The 18165-nt window shown below is 52.2% G+C and overlaps 1 protein-coding gene and 12 non-coding genes across 13 annotated transcripts; all 13 read left to right on the top strand.

Annotated features, from left to right (window-relative positions):
• The first annotated feature begins 588 nt into the window (after positions 1–588).
• On the top strand, positions 589–707 carry LOC126482427 (5S ribosomal RNA). The gene has a single exon (XR_007587648.1). It is a non-coding gene; the product is annotated as a 5S ribosomal RNA (ribosomal RNA).
• Positions 708–1897: 1190 nt separating this feature from the next.
• Positions 1898–2016, top strand: LOC126482439 (5S ribosomal RNA). Its single transcript, XR_007587649.1, has one exon. It is a non-coding gene; the product is annotated as a 5S ribosomal RNA (ribosomal RNA).
• A 1198-nt stretch (positions 2017–3214) lies between these two features.
• Positions 3215–3333, top strand: LOC126482450 (5S ribosomal RNA). The gene has a single exon (XR_007587650.1). It is a non-coding gene; the product is annotated as a 5S ribosomal RNA (ribosomal RNA).
• Positions 3334–4525: 1192 nt separating this feature from the next.
• On the top strand, positions 4526–4644 carry LOC126482461 (5S ribosomal RNA). The gene has a single exon (XR_007587651.1). It is a non-coding gene; the product is annotated as a 5S ribosomal RNA (ribosomal RNA).
• Positions 4645–5833: 1189 nt separating this feature from the next.
• On the top strand, positions 5834–5952 carry LOC126482473 (5S ribosomal RNA). Its single transcript, XR_007587653.1, has one exon. It is a non-coding gene; the product is annotated as a 5S ribosomal RNA (ribosomal RNA).
• Positions 5953–7138: 1186 nt separating this feature from the next.
• On the top strand, positions 7139–7257 carry LOC126482484 (5S ribosomal RNA). Its single transcript, XR_007587654.1, has one exon. It is a non-coding gene; the product is annotated as a 5S ribosomal RNA (ribosomal RNA).
• Positions 7258–8447: 1190 nt separating this feature from the next.
• On the top strand, positions 8448–8566 carry LOC126482495 (5S ribosomal RNA). Its single transcript, XR_007587655.1, has one exon. It is a non-coding gene; the product is annotated as a 5S ribosomal RNA (ribosomal RNA).
• Positions 8567–9756: 1190 nt separating this feature from the next.
• Positions 9757–9875, top strand: LOC126482497 (5S ribosomal RNA). Its single transcript, XR_007587656.1, has one exon. It is a non-coding gene; the product is annotated as a 5S ribosomal RNA (ribosomal RNA).
• A 1192-nt stretch (positions 9876–11067) lies between these two features.
• LOC126482498 (5S ribosomal RNA) lies at positions 11068–11186 on the top strand. The gene has a single exon (XR_007587657.1). It is a non-coding gene; the product is annotated as a 5S ribosomal RNA (ribosomal RNA).
• Positions 11187–12369: 1183 nt separating this feature from the next.
• Positions 12370–12488, top strand: LOC126482499 (5S ribosomal RNA). Its single transcript, XR_007587658.1, has one exon. It is a non-coding gene; the product is annotated as a 5S ribosomal RNA (ribosomal RNA).
• Positions 12489–13680: 1192 nt separating this feature from the next.
• LOC126482500 (5S ribosomal RNA) lies at positions 13681–13799 on the top strand. Its single transcript, XR_007587659.1, has one exon. It is a non-coding gene; the product is annotated as a 5S ribosomal RNA (ribosomal RNA).
• A 1193-nt stretch (positions 13800–14992) lies between these two features.
• On the top strand, positions 14993–15111 carry LOC126482663 (5S ribosomal RNA). The gene has a single exon (XR_007587681.1). It is a non-coding gene; the product is annotated as a 5S ribosomal RNA (ribosomal RNA).
• Positions 15112–15833: 722 nt separating this feature from the next.
• Positions 15834–16556, top strand: LOC126481105 (transcriptional regulatory protein AlgP-like). Its single transcript, XM_050104624.1, has one exon. It carries the CDS (start codon positions 15834–15836, stop codon positions 16554–16556), a length of 723 nt encoding a protein of 240 aa, XP_049960581.1.
• The last annotated feature ends 1609 nt before the right edge of the window (positions 16557–18165 follow it).

The raw sequence follows: 18165 nt of genomic DNA on the forward strand, positions 1-18165 counted from the left end.
GAAATACGATAGCGCCTATCGTTCTGCAGCGGCGTACAGCTCGCAATTCGATTTGTAATCATAAATTGATTCATTTGTCCTCCCGCAGACGTTTCTCGCGCTTGTGCTGTCAAATGGACCGCGACCCGAGCGGCAGCGAGCGGCAGTCGGGACAAGTCGGGACGGAAGGGGAGGCGACACGACAGGCGAGAATGCACCGCGCAAATTACGCAAATATCTGGAAGCGCGGCGCGTGTCAGGCAGGTGAGAAAGCTTCCGTCGGTCCAGCAGGACACCGCGCGCAGTCCCCCCGCGGCCCGGCCGCGCGCAAGCCCCGCGCCGGATAATAACAGGAACAAGGTGCGTCGCCAGCCAGTGTCGGAGGCCGCACGCACCAAACGAATGACAGGCGGTGCATCCAGCAGCTGTGTTGTGCGTCTCACCTTCGTTCGGCAGTCGCCTATGAGACGCCGAGGCGAGCGCGCACTCCGCGCCACCCTCGAGGTGGAAAGACATGCTTTGCGTCAAATGTGCCACGGAAAGCGGCGATTGCGTGTGTTGGGAGGAGAGGCGAACGCTTCTTCTGTGGCGCGGCTACAGTATAAGGACGCCAACGGCCATACCATGTTGAATACACCGGTTCTCGTCCGATCACCGAAGTTAAGCAACATCGGGCCCGGTTAGTACTTGGATGGGTGACCGCCTGGGAACACCGGGTGCTTTTTTCATTTTTACGTCGCTGCACCTGCCAGCCCTCTTTTCATACTAACTTTCAGGTGCTGACAAAGATGCTTCCACAAGCATTTGAAACTACTGTATCAAACGTAAGATACGAAATTGCAGTAATGAACTCAGTTTGAGCAAGAATGTGCGAAAGAAGATTGCTAGAACGCCTCGGAAATAACAACACACTACGAATCGACAGATGAGTTTTGAAAATACGTCAGGGCCTACTGTTTTGTAGCTGTGCTAAATTCCACAAAGTAAATAAACAAAAAACAAACAAAAAAAAAAAAAAAAAAAAAAAAAGAAGAAATAAAATCTTCCGTTCTCGTCCGATCACCGAAGTGAAGCAACAACGTTAGTACTCAGTTGGGTGAGCGCATGGGAACTCTGGCTGTGTTCATTTTTCGCTTTTTAGTCGCTACTCCTGCCAGCCCTCTTTCCATACCACCTTTCTGTTGTGACAAAGAGACTTCCTTAAGCATTTTAAACGGCCGTAAGAAACGAAACTGCAGCAACTAACTCAGTTTGAAGGAGAATGTGCTAACCAAGTTTGCCAGGAAGTCTTTGAAAACGACAAAACAGTACGAATCGGGCGGTATGCTCCGAAATACGATAGCGCCTATCGTTCTGCAGCGGCGTACAGCTCGCAATTCGATTTGTAATCATAAATTGATTCATTTGTCCTCCCGCAGACGTTTCTCGCGCTTGTGCTGTCAAATGGACCGCGACCCGAGCGGCAGCGAGCGGCAGTCGGGACAAGTCGGGACGGAAGGGGAGGCGACACGACAGGCGAGAATGCACCGCGCAAATTACGCAAATATCTGGAAGCGCGGCGCGTGTCAGGCAGGTGAGAAAGCTTCCGTCGGTCCAGCAGGACACCGCGCGCAGTCCCCCCGCGGCCCGGCCGCGCGCAAGCCCCGCGCCGGATAATAACAGGAACAAGGTGCGTCGCCAGCCAGTGTCGGAGGCCGCACGCACCAAACGAATGACAGGCGGTGCATCCAGCAGCTGTGTTGTGCGTCTCACCTTCGTTCGGCAGTCGCCTATGAGACGCCGAGGCGAGCGCGCACTCCGCGCCACCCTCGAGGTGGAAAGACATGCTTTGCGTCAAATGTGCCACGGAAAGCGGCGATTGCGTGTGTTGGGAGGAGAGGCGAACGCTTCTTCTGTGGCGCGGCTACAGTATAAGGACGCCAACGGCCATACCATGTTGAATACACCGGTTCTCGTCCGATCACCGAAGTTAAGCAACATCGGGCCCGGTTAGTACTTGGATGGGTGACCGCCTGGGAACACCGGGTGCTTTTTTCATTTTTACGTCGCTGCACCTGCCAGCCCTCTTTTCATACTAACTTTCAGGTGCTGACAAAGATGCTTCCACAAGCATTTGAAACTACTGTATCAAACGTAAGATACGAAATTGCAGTAATGAACTCAGTTTGAGCAAGAATGTGCGAAAGAAGATTGCTAGAACGCCTCGGAAATAACAACACACTACGAATCGACAGATGAGTTTTGAAAATACGTCAGGGCCTACTGTTTTGTAGCTGTGCTAAATTCCACAAAGTAAATAAACAAAAAACAAACAAAAAAAAAAAAAAAAAAAAAAAAAAAAAAAAAGAAGAAATAAAATCTTCCGTTCTCGTCCGATCACCGAAGTGAAGCAACAACGTTAGTACTCAGTTGGGTGAGCGCATGGGAACTCTGGCTGTGTTCATTTTTCGCTTTTTAGTCGCTACTCCTGCCAGCCCTCTTTCCATACCACCTTTCTGTTGTGACAAAGAGACTTCCTTAAGCATTTTAAACGGCCGTAAGAAACGAAACTGCAGCAACTAACTCAGTTTGAAGGAGAATGTGCTAACCAAGTTTGCCAGGAAGTCTTTGAAAACGACAAAACAGTACGAATCGGGCGGTATGCTCCGAAATACGATAGCGCCTATCGTTCTGCAGCGGCGTACAGCTCGCAATTCGATTTGTAATCATAAATTGATTCATTTGTCCTCCCGCAGACGTTTCTCGCGCTTGTGCTGTCAAATGGACCGCGACCCGAGCGGCAGCGAGCGGCAGTCGGGACAAGTCGGGACGGAAGGGGAGGCGACACGACAGGCGAGAATGCACCGCGCAAATTACGCAAATATCTGGAAGCGCGGCGCGTGTCAGGCAGGTGAGAAAGCTTCCGTCGGTCCAGCAGGACACCGCGCGCAGTCCCCCCGCGGCCCGGCCGCGCGCAAGCCCCGCGCCGGATAATAACAGGAACAAGGTGCGTCGCCAGCCAGTGTCGGAGGCCGCACGCACCAAACGAATGACAGGCGGTGCATCCAGCAGCTGTGTTGTGCGTCTCACCTTCGTTCGGCAGTCGCCTATGAGACGCCGAGGCGAGCGCGCACTCCGCGCCACCCTCGAGGTGGAAAGACATGCTTTGCGTCAAATGTGCCACGGAAAGCGGCGATTGCGTGTGTTGGGAGGAGAGGCGAACGCTTCTTCTGTGGCGCGGCTACAGTATAAGGACGCCAACGGCCATACCATGTTGAATACACCGGTTCTCGTCCGATCACCGAAGTTAAGCAACATCGGGCCCGGTTAGTACTTGGATGGGTGACCGCCTGGGAACACCGGGTGCTTTTTTCATTTTTACGTCGCTGCACCTGCCAGCCCTCTTTTCATACTAACTTTCAGGTGCTGACAAAGATGCTTCCACAAGCATTTGAAACTACTGTATCAAACGTAAGATACGAAATTGCAGTAATGAACTCAGTTTGAGCAAGAATGTGCGAAAGAAGATTGCTAGAACGCCTCGGAAATAACAACACACTACGAATCGACAGATGAGTTTTGAAAATACGTCAGGGCCTACTGTTTTGTAGCTGTGCTAAATTCCACAAAGTAAATAAACAAAAAACAAACAAAAAAAAAAAAAAAAAAAAAAAAAAAGAAGAAATAAAATCTTCCGTTCTCGTCCGATCACCGAAGTGAAGCAACAACGTTAGTACTCAGTTGGGTGAGCGCATGGGAACTCTGGCTGTGTTCATTTTTCGCTTTTTAGTCGCTACTCCTGCCAGCCCTCTTTCCATACCACCTTTCTGTTGTGACAAAGAGACTTCCTTAAGCATTTTAAACGGCCGTAAGAAACGAAACTGCAGCAACTAACTCAGTTTGAAGGAGAATGTGCTAACCAAGTTTGCCAGGAAGTCTTTGAAAACGACAAAACAGTACGAATCGGGCGGTATGCTCCGAAATACGATAGCGCCTATCGTTCTGCAGCGGCGTACAGCTCGCAATTCGATTTGTAATCATAAATTGATTCATTTGTCCTCCCGCAGACGTTTCTCGCGCTTGTGCTGTCAAATGGACCGCGACCCGAGCGGCAGCGAGCGGCAGTCGGGACAAGTCGGGACGGAAGGGGAGGCGACACGACAGGCGAGAATGCACCGCGCAAATTACGCAAATATCTGGAAGCGCGGCGCGTGTCAGGCAGGTGAGAAAGCTTCCGTCGGTCCAGCAGGACACCGCGCGCAGTCCCCCCGCGGCCCGGCCGCGCGCAAGCCCCGCGCCGGATAATAACAGGAACAAGGTGCGTCGCCAGCCAGTGTCGGAGGCCGCACGCACCAAACGAATGACAGGCGGTGCATCCAGCAGCTGTGTTGTGCGTCTCACCTTCGTTCGGCAGTCGCCTATGAGACGCCGAGGCGAGCGCGCACTCCGCGCCACCCTCGAGGTGGAAAGACATGCTTTGCGTCAAATGTGCCACGGAAAGCGGCGATTGCGTGTGTTGGGAGGAGAGGCGAACGCTTCTTCTGTGGCGCGGCTACAGTATAAGGACGCCAACGGCCATACCATGTTGAATACACCGGTTCTCGTCCGATCACCGAAGTTAAGCAACATCGGGCCCGGTTAGTACTTGGATGGGTGACCGCCTGGGAACACCGGGTGCTTTTTTCATTTTTACGTCGCTGCACCTGCCAGCCCTCTTTTCATACTAACTTTCAGGTGCTGACAAAGATGCTTCCACAAGCATTTGAAACTACTGTATCAAACGTAAGATACGAAATTGCAGTAATGAACTCAGTTTGAGCAAGAATGTGCGAAAGAAGATTGCTAGAACGCCTCGGAAATAACAACACACTACGAATCGACAGATGAGTTTTGAAAATACGTCAGGGCCTACTGTTTTGTAGCTGTGCTAAATTCCACAAAGTAAATAAACAAAAAACAAACAAAAAAAAAAAAAAAAAAAAAAAAGAAGAAATAAAATCTTCCGTTCTCGTCCGATCACCGAAGTGAAGCAACAACGTTAGTACTCAGTTGGGTGAGCGCATGGGAACTCTGGCTGTGTTCATTTTTCGCTTTTTAGTCGCTACTCCTGCCAGCCCTCTTTCCATACCACCTTTCTGTTGTGACAAAGAGACTTCCTTAAGCATTTTAAACGGCCGTAAGAAACGAAACTGCAGCAACTAACTCAGTTTGAAGGAGAATGTGCTAACCAAGTTTGCCAGGAAGTCTTTGAAAACGACAAAACAGTACGAATCGGGCGGTATGCTCCGAAATACGATAGCGCCTATCGTTCTGCAGCGGCGTACAGCTCGCAATTCGATTTGTAATCATAAATTGATTCATTTGTCCTCCCGCAGACGTTTCTCGCGCTTGTGCTGTCAAATGGACCGCGACCCGAGCGGCAGCGAGCGGCAGTCGGGACAAGTCGGGACGGAAGGGGAGGCGACACGACAGGCGAGAATGCACCGCGCAAATTACGCAAATATCTGGAAGCGCGGCGCGTGTCAGGCAGGTGAGAAAGCTTCCGTCGGTCCAGCAGGACACCGCGCGCAGTCCCCCCGCGGCCCGGCCGCGCGCAAGCCCCGCGCCGGATAATAACAGGAACAAGGTGCGTCGCCAGCCAGTGTCGGAGGCCGCACGCACCAAACGAATGACAGGCGGTGCATCCAGCAGCTGTGTTGTGCGTCTCACCTTCGTTCGGCAGTCGCCTATGAGACGCCGAGGCGAGCGCGCACTCCGCGCCACCCTCGAGGTGGAAAGACATGCTTTGCGTCAAATGTGCCACGGAAAGCGGCGATTGCGTGTGTTGGGAGGAGAGGCGAACGCTTCTTCTGTGGCGCGGCTACAGTATAAGGACGCCAACGGCCATACCATGTTGAATACACCGGTTCTCGTCCGATCACCGAAGTTAAGCAACATCGGGCCCGGTTAGTACTTGGATGGGTGACCGCCTGGGAACACCGGGTGCTTTTTTCATTTTTACGTCGCTGCACCTGCCAGCCCTCTTTTCATACTAACTTTCAGGTGCTGACAAAGATGCTTCCACAAGCATTTGAAACTACTGTATCAAACGTAAGATACGAAATTGCAGTAATGAACTCAGTTTGAGCAAGAATGTGCGAAAGAAGATTGCTAGAACGCCTCGGAAATAACAACACACTACGAATCGACAGATGAGTTTTGAAAATACGTCAGGGCCTACTGTTTTGTAGCTGTGCTAAATTCCACAAAGTAAATAAACAAAAAACAAACAAAAAAAAAAAAAAAAAAAAAGAAGAAATAAAATCTTCCGTTCTCGTCCGATCACCGAAGTGAAGCAACAACGTTAGTACTCAGTTGGGTGAGCGCATGGGAACTCTGGCTGTGTTCATTTTTCGCTTTTTAGTCGCTACTCCTGCCAGCCCTCTTTCCATACCACCTTTCTGTTGTGACAAAGAGACTTCCTTAAGCATTTTAAACGGCCGTAAGAAACGAAACTGCAGCAACTAACTCAGTTTGAAGGAGAATGTGCTAACCAAGTTTGCCAGGAAGTCTTTGAAAACGACAAAACAGTACGAATCGGGCGGTATGCTCCGAAATACGATAGCGCCTATCGTTCTGCAGCGGCGTACAGCTCGCAATTCGATTTGTAATCATAAATTGATTCATTTGTCCTCCCGCAGACGTTTCTCGCGCTTGTGCTGTCAAATGGACCGCGACCCGAGCGGCAGCGAGCGGCAGTCGGGACAAGTCGGGACGGAAGGGGAGGCGACACGACAGGCGAGAATGCACCGCGCAAATTACGCAAATATCTGGAAGCGCGGCGCGTGTCAGGCAGGTGAGAAAGCTTCCGTCGGTCCAGCAGGACACCGCGCGCAGTCCCCCCGCGGCCCGGCCGCGCGCAAGCCCCGCGCCGGATAATAACAGGAACAAGGTGCGTCGCCAGCCAGTGTCGGAGGCCGCACGCACCAAACGAATGACAGGCGGTGCATCCAGCAGCTGTGTTGTGCGTCTCACCTTCGTTCGGCAGTCGCCTATGAGACGCCGAGGCGAGCGCGCACTCCGCGCCACCCTCGAGGTGGAAAGACATGCTTTGCGTCAAATGTGCCACGGAAAGCGGCGATTGCGTGTGTTGGGAGGAGAGGCGAACGCTTCTTCTGTGGCGCGGCTACAGTATAAGGACGCCAACGGCCATACCATGTTGAATACACCGGTTCTCGTCCGATCACCGAAGTTAAGCAACATCGGGCCCGGTTAGTACTTGGATGGGTGACCGCCTGGGAACACCGGGTGCTTTTTTCATTTTTACGTCGCTGCACCTGCCAGCCCTCTTTTCATACTAACTTTCAGGTGCTGACAAAGATGCTTCCACAAGCATTTGAAACTACTGTATCAAACGTAAGATACGAAATTGCAGTAATGAACTCAGTTTGAGCAAGAATGTGCGAAAGAAGATTGCTAGAACGCCTCGGAAATAACAACACACTACGAATCGACAGATGAGTTTTGAAAATACGTCAGGGCCTACTGTTTTGTAGCTGTGCTAAATTCCACAAAGTAAATAAACAAAAAACAAACAAAAAAAAAAAAAAAAAAAAAAAAAGAAGAAATAAAATCTTCCGTTCTCGTCCGATCACCGAAGTGAAGCAACAACGTTAGTACTCAGTTGGGTGAGCGCATGGGAACTCTGGCTGTGTTCATTTTTCGCTTTTTAGTCGCTACTCCTGCCAGCCCTCTTTCCATACCACCTTTCTGTTGTGACAAAGAGACTTCCTTAAGCATTTTAAACGGCCGTAAGAAACGAAACTGCAGCAACTAACTCAGTTTGAAGGAGAATGTGCTAACCAAGTTTGCCAGGAAGTCTTTGAAAACGACAAAACAGTACGAATCGGGCGGTATGCTCCGAAATACGATAGCGCCTATCGTTCTGCAGCGGCGTACAGCTCGCAATTCGATTTGTAATCATAAATTGATTCATTTGTCCTCCCGCAGACGTTTCTCGCGCTTGTGCTGTCAAATGGACCGCGACCCGAGCGGCAGCGAGCGGCAGTCGGGACAAGTCGGGACGGAAGGGGAGGCGACACGACAGGCGAGAATGCACCGCGCAAATTACGCAAATATCTGGAAGCGCGGCGCGTGTCAGGCAGGTGAGAAAGCTTCCGTCGGTCCAGCAGGACACCGCGCGCAGTCCCCCCGCGGCCCGGCCGCGCGCAAGCCCCGCGCCGGATAATAACAGGAACAAGGTGCGTCGCCAGCCAGTGTCGGAGGCCGCACGCACCAAACGAATGACAGGCGGTGCATCCAGCAGCTGTGTTGTGCGTCTCACCTTCGTTCGGCAGTCGCCTATGAGACGCCGAGGCGAGCGCGCACTCCGCGCCACCCTCGAGGTGGAAAGACATGCTTTGCGTCAAATGTGCCACGGAAAGCGGCGATTGCGTGTGTTGGGAGGAGAGGCGAACGCTTCTTCTGTGGCGCGGCTACAGTATAAGGACGCCAACGGCCATACCATGTTGAATACACCGGTTCTCGTCCGATCACCGAAGTTAAGCAACATCGGGCCCGGTTAGTACTTGGATGGGTGACCGCCTGGGAACACCGGGTGCTTTTTTCATTTTTACGTCGCTGCACCTGCCAGCCCTCTTTTCATACTAACTTTCAGGTGCTGACAAAGATGCTTCCACAAGCATTTGAAACTACTGTATCAAACGTAAGATACGAAATTGCAGTAATGAACTCAGTTTGAGCAAGAATGTGCGAAAGAAGATTGCTAGAACGCCTCGGAAATAACAACACACTACGAATCGACAGATGAGTTTTGAAAATACGTCAGGGCCTACTGTTTTGTAGCTGTGCTAAATTCCACAAAGTAAATAAACAAAAAACAAACAAAAAAAAAAAAAAAAAAAAAAAAAGAAGAAATAAAATCTTCCGTTCTCGTCCGATCACCGAAGTGAAGCAACAACGTTAGTACTCAGTTGGGTGAGCGCATGGGAACTCTGGCTGTGTTCATTTTTCGCTTTTTAGTCGCTACTCCTGCCAGCCCTCTTTCCATACCACCTTTCTGTTGTGACAAAGAGACTTCCTTAAGCATTTTAAACGGCCGTAAGAAACGAAACTGCAGCAACTAACTCAGTTTGAAGGAGAATGTGCTAACCAAGTTTGCCAGGAAGTCTTTGAAAACGACAAAACAGTACGAATCGGGCGGTATGCTCCGAAATACGATAGCGCCTATCGTTCTGCAGCGGCGTACAGCTCGCAATTCGATTTGTAATCATAAATTGATTCATTTGTCCTCCCGCAGACGTTTCTCGCGCTTGTGCTGTCAAATGGACCGCGACCCGAGCGGCAGCGAGCGGCAGTCGGGACAAGTCGGGACGGAAGGGGAGGCGACACGACAGGCGAGAATGCACCGCGCAAATTACGCAAATATCTGGAAGCGCGGCGCGTGTCAGGCAGGTGAGAAAGCTTCCGTCGGTCCAGCAGGACACCGCGCGCAGTCCCCCCGCGGCCCGGCCGCGCGCAAGCCCCGCGCCGGATAATAACAGGAACAAGGTGCGTCGCCAGCCAGTGTCGGAGGCCGCACGCACCAAACGAATGACAGGCGGTGCATCCAGCAGCTGTGTTGTGCGTCTCACCTTCGTTCGGCAGTCGCCTATGAGACGCCGAGGCGAGCGCGCACTCCGCGCCACCCTCGAGGTGGAAAGACATGCTTTGCGTCAAATGTGCCACGGAAAGCGGCGATTGCGTGTGTTGGGAGGAGAGGCGAACGCTTCTTCTGTGGCGCGGCTACAGTATAAGGACGCCAACGGCCATACCATGTTGAATACACCGGTTCTCGTCCGATCACCGAAGTTAAGCAACATCGGGCCCGGTTAGTACTTGGATGGGTGACCGCCTGGGAACACCGGGTGCTTTTTTCATTTTTACGTCGCTGCACCTGCCAGCCCTCTTTTCATACTAACTTTCAGGTGCTGACAAAGATGCTTCCACAAGCATTTGAAACTACTGTATCAAACGTAAGATACGAAATTGCAGTAATGAACTCAGTTTGAGCAAGAATGTGCGAAAGAAGATTGCTAGAACGCCTCGGAAATAACAACACACTACGAATCGACAGATGAGTTTTGAAAATACGTCAGGGCCTACTGTTTTGTAGCTGTGCTAAATTCCACAAAGTAAATAAACAAAAAACAAACAAAAAAAAAAAAAAAAAAAAAAAAAAAGAAGAAATAAAATCTTCCGTTCTCGTCCGATCACCGAAGTGAAGCAACAACGTTAGTACTCAGTTGGGTGAGCGCATGGGAACTCTGGCTGTGTTCATTTTTCGCTTTTTAGTCGCTACTCCTGCCAGCCCTCTTTCCATACCACCTTTCTGTTGTGACAAAGAGACTTCCTTAAGCATTTTAAACGGCCGTAAGAAACGAAACTGCAGCAACTAACTCAGTTTGAAGGAGAATGTGCTAACCAAGTTTGCCAGGAAGTCTTTGAAAACGACAAAACAGTACGAATCGGGCGGTATGCTCCGAAATACGATAGCGCCTATCGTTCTGCAGCGGCGTACAGCTCGCAATTCGATTTGTAATCATAAATTGATTCATTTGTCCTCCCGCAGACGTTTCTCGCGCTTGTGCTGTCAAATGGACCGCGACCCGAGCGGCAGCGAGCGGCAGTCGGGACAAGTCGGGACGGAAGGGGAGGCGACACGACAGGCGAGAATGCACCGCGCAAATTACGCAAATATCTGGAAGCGCGGCGCGTGTCAGGCAGGTGAGAAAGCTTCCGTCGGTCCAGCAGGACACCGCGCGCAGTCCCCCCGCGGCCCGGCCGCGCGCAAGCCCCGCGCCGGATAATAACAGGAACAAGGTGCGTCGCCAGCCAGTGTCGGAGGCCGCACGCACCAAACGAATGACAGGCGGTGCATCCAGCAGCTGTGTTGTGCGTCTCACCTTCGTTCGGCAGTCGCCTATGAGACGCCGAGGCGAGCGCGCACTCCGCGCCACCCTCGAGGTGGAAAGACATGCTTTGCGTCAAATGTGCCACGGAAAGCGGCGATTGCGTGTGTTGGGAGGAGAGGCGAACGCTTCTTCTGTGGCGCGGCTACAGTATAAGGACGCCAACGGCCATACCATGTTGAATACACCGGTTCTCGTCCGATCACCGAAGTTAAGCAACATCGGGCCCGGTTAGTACTTGGATGGGTGACCGCCTGGGAACACCGGGTGCTTTTTTCATTTTTACGTCGCTGCACCTGCCAGCCCTCTTTTCATACTAACTTTCAGGTGCTGACAAAGATGCTTCCACAAGCATTTGAAACTACTGTATCAAACGTAAGATACGAAATTGCAGTAATGAACTCAGTTTGAGCAAGAATGTGCGAAAGAAGATTGCTAGAACGCCTCGGAAATAACAACACACTACGAATCGACAGATGAGTTTTGAAAATACGTCAGGGCCTACTGTTTTGTAGCTGTGCTAAATTCCACAAAGTAAATAAACAAAAAACAAACAAAAAAAAAAAAAAAAAAGAAGAAATAAAATCTTCCGTTCTCGTCCGATCACCGAAGTGAAGCAACAACGTTAGTACTCAGTTGGGTGAGCGCATGGGAACTCTGGCTGTGTTCATTTTTCGCTTTTTAGTCGCTACTCCTGCCAGCCCTCTTTCCATACCACCTTTCTGTTGTGACAAAGAGACTTCCTTAAGCATTTTAAACGGCCGTAAGAAACGAAACTGCAGCAACTAACTCAGTTTGAAGGAGAATGTGCTAACCAAGTTTGCCAGGAAGTCTTTGAAAACGACAAAACAGTACGAATCGGGCGGTATGCTCCGAAATACGATAGCGCCTATCGTTCTGCAGCGGCGTACAGCTCGCAATTCGATTTGTAATCATAAATTGATTCATTTGTCCTCCCGCAGACGTTTCTCGCGCTTGTGCTGTCAAATGGACCGCGACCCGAGCGGCAGCGAGCGGCAGTCGGGACAAGTCGGGACGGAAGGGGAGGCGACACGACAGGCGAGAATGCACCGCGCAAATTACGCAAATATCTGGAAGCGCGGCGCGTGTCAGGCAGGTGAGAAAGCTTCCGTCGGTCCAGCAGGACACCGCGCGCAGTCCCCCCGCGGCCCGGCCGCGCGCAAGCCCCGCGCCGGATAATAACAGGAACAAGGTGCGTCGCCAGCCAGTGTCGGAGGCCGCACGCACCAAACGAATGACAGGCGGTGCATCCAGCAGCTGTGTTGTGCGTCTCACCTTCGTTCGGCAGTCGCCTATGAGACGCCGAGGCGAGCGCGCACTCCGCGCCACCCTCGAGGTGGAAAGACATGCTTTGCGTCAAATGTGCCACGGAAAGCGGCGATTGCGTGTGTTGGGAGGAGAGGCGAACGCTTCTTCTGTGGCGCGGCTACAGTATAAGGACGCCAACGGCCATACCATGTTGAATACACCGGTTCTCGTCCGATCACCGAAGTTAAGCAACATCGGGCCCGGTTAGTACTTGGATGGGTGACCGCCTGGGAACACCGGGTGCTTTTTTCATTTTTACGTCGCTGCACCTGCCAGCCCTCTTTTCATACTAACTTTCAGGTGCTGACAAAGATGCTTCCACAAGCATTTGAAACTACTGTATCAAACGTAAGATACGAAATTGCAGTAATGAACTCAGTTTGAGCAAGAATGTGCGAAAGAAGATTGCTAGAACGCCTCGGAAATAACAACACACTACGAATCGACAGATGAGTTTTGAAAATACGTCAGGGCCTACTGTTTTGTAGCTGTGCTAAATTCCACAAAGTAAATAAACAAAAAACAAACAAAAAAAAAAAAAAAAAAAAAAAAAAAGAAGAAATAAAATCTTCCGTTCTCGTCCGATCACCGAAGTGAAGCAACAACGTTAGTACTCAGTTGGGTGAGCGCATGGGAACTCTGGCTGTGTTCATTTTTCGCTTTTTAGTCGCTACTCCTGCCAGCCCTCTTTCCATACCACCTTTCTGTTGTGACAAAGAGACTTCCTTAAGCATTTTAAACGGCCGTAAGAAACGAAACTGCAGCAACTAACTCAGTTTGAAGGAGAATGTGCTAACCAAGTTTGCCAGGAAGTCTTTGAAAACGACAAAACAGTACGAATCGGGCGGTATGCTCCGAAATACGATAGCGCCTATCGTTCTGCAGCGGCGTACAGCTCGCAATTCGATTTGTAATCATAAATTGATTCATTTGTCCTCCCGCAGACGTTTCTCGCGCTTGTGCTGTCAAATGGACCGCGACCCGAGCGGCAGCGAGCGGCAGTCGGGACAAGTCGGGACGGAAGGGGAGGCGACACGACAGGCGAGAATGCACCGCGCAAATTACGCAAATATCTGGAAGCGCGGCGCGTGTCAGGCAGGTGAGAAAGCTTCCGTCGGTCCAGCAGGACACCGCGCGCAGTCCCCCCGCGGCCCGGCCGCGCGCAAGCCCCGCGCCGGATAATAACAGGAACAAGGTGCGTCGCCAGCCAGTGTCGGAGGCCGCACGCACCAAACGAATGACAGGCGGTGCATCCAGCAGCTGTGTTGTGCGTCTCACCTTCGTTCGGCAGTCGCCTATGAGACGCCGAGGCGAGCGCGCACTCCGCGCCACCCTCGAGGTGGAAAGACATGCTTTGCGTCAAATGTGCCACGGAAAGCGGCGATTGCGTGTGTTGGGAGGAGAGGCGAACGCTTCTTCTGTGGCGCGGCTACAGTATAAGGACGCCAACGGCCATACCATGTTGAATACACCGGTTCTCGTCCGATCACCGAAGTTAAGCAACATCGGGCCCGGTTAGTACTTGGATGGGTGACCGCCTGGGAACACCGGGTGCTTTTTTCATTTTTACGTCGCTGCACCTGCCAGCCCTCTTTTCATACTAACTTTCAGGTGCTGACAAAGATGCTTCCACAAGCATTTGAAACTACTGTATCAAACGTAAGATACGAAATTGCAGTAATGAACTCAGTTTGAGCAAGAATGTGCGAAAGAAGATTGCTAGAACGCCTCGGAAATAACAACACACTACGAATCGACAGATGAGTTTTGAAAATACGTCAGGGCCTACTGTTTTGTAGCTGTGCTAAATTCCACAAAGTAAATAAACAAAAAACAAACAAAAAAAAAAAAAAAAAAAAAAAAAAAAGAAGAAATAAAATCTTCCGTTCTCGTCCGATCACCGAAGTGAAGCAACAACGTTAGTACTCAGTTGGGTGAGCGCATGGGAACTCTGGCTGTGTTCATTTTTCGCTTTTTAGTCGCTACTCCTGCCAGCCCTCTTTCCATACCACCTTTCTGTTGTGACAAAGAGACTTCCTTAAGCATTTTAAACGGCCGTAAGAAACGAAACTGCAGCAACTAACTCAGTTTGAAGGAGAATGTGCTAACCAAGTTTGCCAGGAAGTCTTTGAAAACGACAAAACAGTACGAATCGGGCGGTATGCTCCGAAATACGATAGCGCCTATCGTTCTGCAGCGGCGTACAGCTCGCAATTCGATTTGTAATCATAAATTGATTCATTTGTCCTCCCGCAGACGTTTCTCGCGCTTGTGCTGTCAAATGGACCGCGACCCGAGCGGCAGCGAGCGGCAGTCGGGACAAGTCGGGACGGAAGGGGAGGCGACACGACAGGCGAGAATGCACCGCGCAAATTACGCAAATATCTGGAAGCGCGGCGCGTGTCAGGCAGGTGAGAAAGCTTCCGTCGGTCCAGCAGGACACCGCGCGCAGTCCCCCCGCGGCCCGGCCGCGCGCAAGCCCCGCGCCGGATAATAACAGGAACAAGGTGCGTCGCCAGCCAGTGTCGGAGGCCGCACGCACCAAACGAATGACAGGCGGTGCATCCAGCAGCTGTGTTGTGCGTCTCACCTTCGTTCGGCAGTCGCCTATGAGACGCCGAGGCGAGCGCGCACTCCGCGCCACCCTCGAGGTGGAAAGACATGCTTTGCGTCAAATGTGCCACGGAAAGCGGCGATTGCGTGTGTTGGGAGGAGAGGCGAACGCTTCTTCTGTGGCGCGGCTACAGTATAAGGACGCCAACGGCCATACCATGTTGAATACACCGGTTCTCGTCCGATCACCGAAGTTAAGCAACATCGGGCCCGGTTAGTACTTGGATGGGTGACCGCCTGGGAACACCGGGTGCCGCTCGCTATTGTGCGTCCCAGGTAGTCGAGGATTACCGGCCGCCGAGCCGTCCCTGCCCGGCATCCCACCGCGCCGCGCCCGCGCCCGCCGCCTGCCGGCTCCCGCGCCGCGCCAGCCGTAGCCGTCTCGCCGTAGGCGATCGTGTTTCAACGATTTGGTGAGTGCTCCACGGAAAAATGACAACGTTTAATCGCTCAAGTACGACGATTCAGTGCGCGTTTGATCGTGAACACGAACGGCCGTCCTCCTTCGATATAGAGGAGTGGATGTTTCACGAACTTAAAATTCAGGAGGACGAATTAGAGGGGTTGCAGCTAGATTTCACGCTGCTTAGCCTCTTTCTGAAATTGAAAACGGACGTGAGATGCGAGACGCTTGTAAACGTAAGCGGTGGTGTGAGAAAATTTAAACACAGAGATGGCCGCGTCAGCGATGTAAAAATAACGTACGCCGGACACGGCGTGAGGAACATAAAGGTGTATAACCTTCCCTTCGAGGTGCCAAATGAGGAAGTTGCACGTTACTTCAAGCTGTACGGTGAGGTTCTCTCTGTAACGAGAGACTTCTGGGGTACCGGGCACCGGTATAAAGTGGACTCTGGTGTTAGGTCCGTCAGGATGGTCCTACGAAAACACGTGCCGTCGTTTATTGTAATAGGAGGACACAGAGGTGTTGTCCAATATAGCGGACAACCACCGACGTGCTCCATCTGCAGTTCGACTGAACACATGAGGAGCAGCTGCCCCAAAAATAAGAGGGTGGCTCAGCTGCCGCGCGAAAACGCGGACAACGCAGCGGAGCAGGCGGCAAGTTACGCCGGAATTTTGTCGGGCCAGAGCCCGCGCGCCAACGACGAGCCTGCCGTAGCGGAAGCAGCGGCGCCTGCCGCGCCAGCCGAGGCCGCCCAGCCGGCAACACCGGCCCCAGCGGCGGCCGCCGCGGTCAGCGCAGGGGAGAAGCGGCACCTGAGCTCCGACTCGGACAACGAGACCACAATGGAGGCCGAGCCGGCGGCCGCCCCCTCCCCCGCCGCCCGGCGGGTGAAGGTCACGCGCGCCGCCGCGCCCGCCCAGCCGTCAGCTGAGGCTGTCATTCACGGCAGCCAGCTGGCCGGGCCCAGCGCAGAGTCCACGCCCACCTCGTACACCGAGGCGCGCGAGATCGCCATCAAGAAGCAGGTGACCAAACTCGCCCGCATCTTGAAGGAGTCCGACGACGAACCGAAGGAGTGTAACGAGCAGCCGCAACCGGCGTCCAAAGCCAAAAGGCGGCGCAACAGGCGGCGAAGCCGCAGCAGCAGCTCAAACGACGAGAGGATGGAGACCTCCGACGGGGAAGCGTCGGACATCTCGCCCGAAAACGCGCGAAAACAAACCACCGAACCGGAGGACCTAGTCCTACGGCCGGACCGCCCACAGCAAGTTCAACCCCCGCCTCCACATAGCGCTTAAATGCAGGAACGCTCTGGCTATAACGTCATCACGTGCAATGTCAATAAAATGAATTCGGTTGTGAAGATAGACGCCCTCACGGAGTTCCTGCAGCACCGAGCTGCCGATGTAGCGATATTACAAGAAGTCGTCACCACCGACTTGGAACAAGTACCGGGATTCGACGTCTTCACGAACATTGACGCAGAAACGAGAACTGGCACTGCTGTAATGGTGAGGAATGGTATCGACACAGAGGACATCATGACCCTGACTGACGGCCGTGGAATAGCAATCAAAATAGCTGGGACGTACTTTGTCAACATCTATGCGCCGTCAGGCACAGAAAACAAGAGGGCCAGAAGCCAGTTCTTCAATGAAGATATTTGTGCACTCCTTCCACGCAACAACAGCAATGTTGTGCTGGGAGGCGATTTCAACTGCGTGTCTGCTCCGGAAGATCAAGTCCCGGTACCTAATCTGTGCATGGAGCTGCAGGAACTGCTAAGAAAACTGAATCTACGTGATTCTTGGCGTCTATTATATCCCAACACAACGGAATTCACGTACTTCCACAACCGCGGAAGAAGCAGGCTTGACAGGATTTATGTGACCAGAGAGTTGGCCACCTCTGTGTCACGTGTGGAAGTCTGCCCTGTGATCTTCTCCGACCACTGTGCCTACATTTGCAAGCTCCAGCTGCCAACGAATAAAATATCAGGAGGAAGATCAGCGTGGAAACTTAACACGGAACATCAAGTGACGCCAAACTACAGCAGGAGATAGCGCTCACACTAGAAGAAAGTTTACAGACGCGACGACAATATCCGTCCACCACACAATGGTGGGTCGCATCTGGAAAACCACACATAAGGAAGACGCTGATAAGGCACAGTGCGGAAAAGGCTTTCTGGAGGAAGAGCACGGCAGACTTTTACACGCAGTGTCTGAAGGACGCGCTCAACTGTCCTCCAGACGACGACCTGCTTCTCACGCGAGTGAGAGGAATAAAGGCGCGACTACTGAATATCAGGCGTCAACAGATGAAAGGCGTCGTCGTCCGCAGTCAGACACACGGCGCCACTGAAGACGAACCTGCCACACTGCACCACCTGCATAGAGAGAGGGAGAGGGCACAAAACAGAGCTGTAAGAGAGCTTAGCGACGCAGCTGGCCGCAAAATAACAACTAGGAGGGACATGATGCGTCACGTAGAAGACCACTTCTCTGATCTCTTCAAGGCAGAGGAACCAGACGACGCAGAAACAGCAAAACTACTACAAGGAACGCGCAGACGGCTGAACGACACCGATCGCGCTTTGCTGACGGAAGCTGTGTCAGAGGATGAAGTGAGAGCCGTCCTCAAAACCTGCGCCAACGGCAAAGCCCCAGGAGCGGACGGATTACCGTCAGAATTCTACGCCACCTGCTGGGACAAAGTAGGTGGAATAATAACAGAAATTGTGAACGAAATTCTGGACGGGAAGGAGATACCACCTCCGTTCCTGGAAGGGACCATCACTCTGGTACCGAAAAATAAGGCGCCAAAAACGTTAACAGACTTCCGCCCAATTACCCTCCTAAATGCGGACTACAAGCTCGTAGCGAAATGCGTCGCGGAAAATATGAA

This window comes from Schistocerca serialis, chromosome 5, assembly GCF_023864345.2.
Source record: "Schistocerca serialis cubense isolate TAMUIC-IGC-003099 chromosome 5, iqSchSeri2.2, whole genome shotgun sequence".
Lineage (NCBI taxonomy): Eukaryota > Metazoa > Arthropoda > Insecta > Orthoptera > Acrididae > Schistocerca > Schistocerca serialis.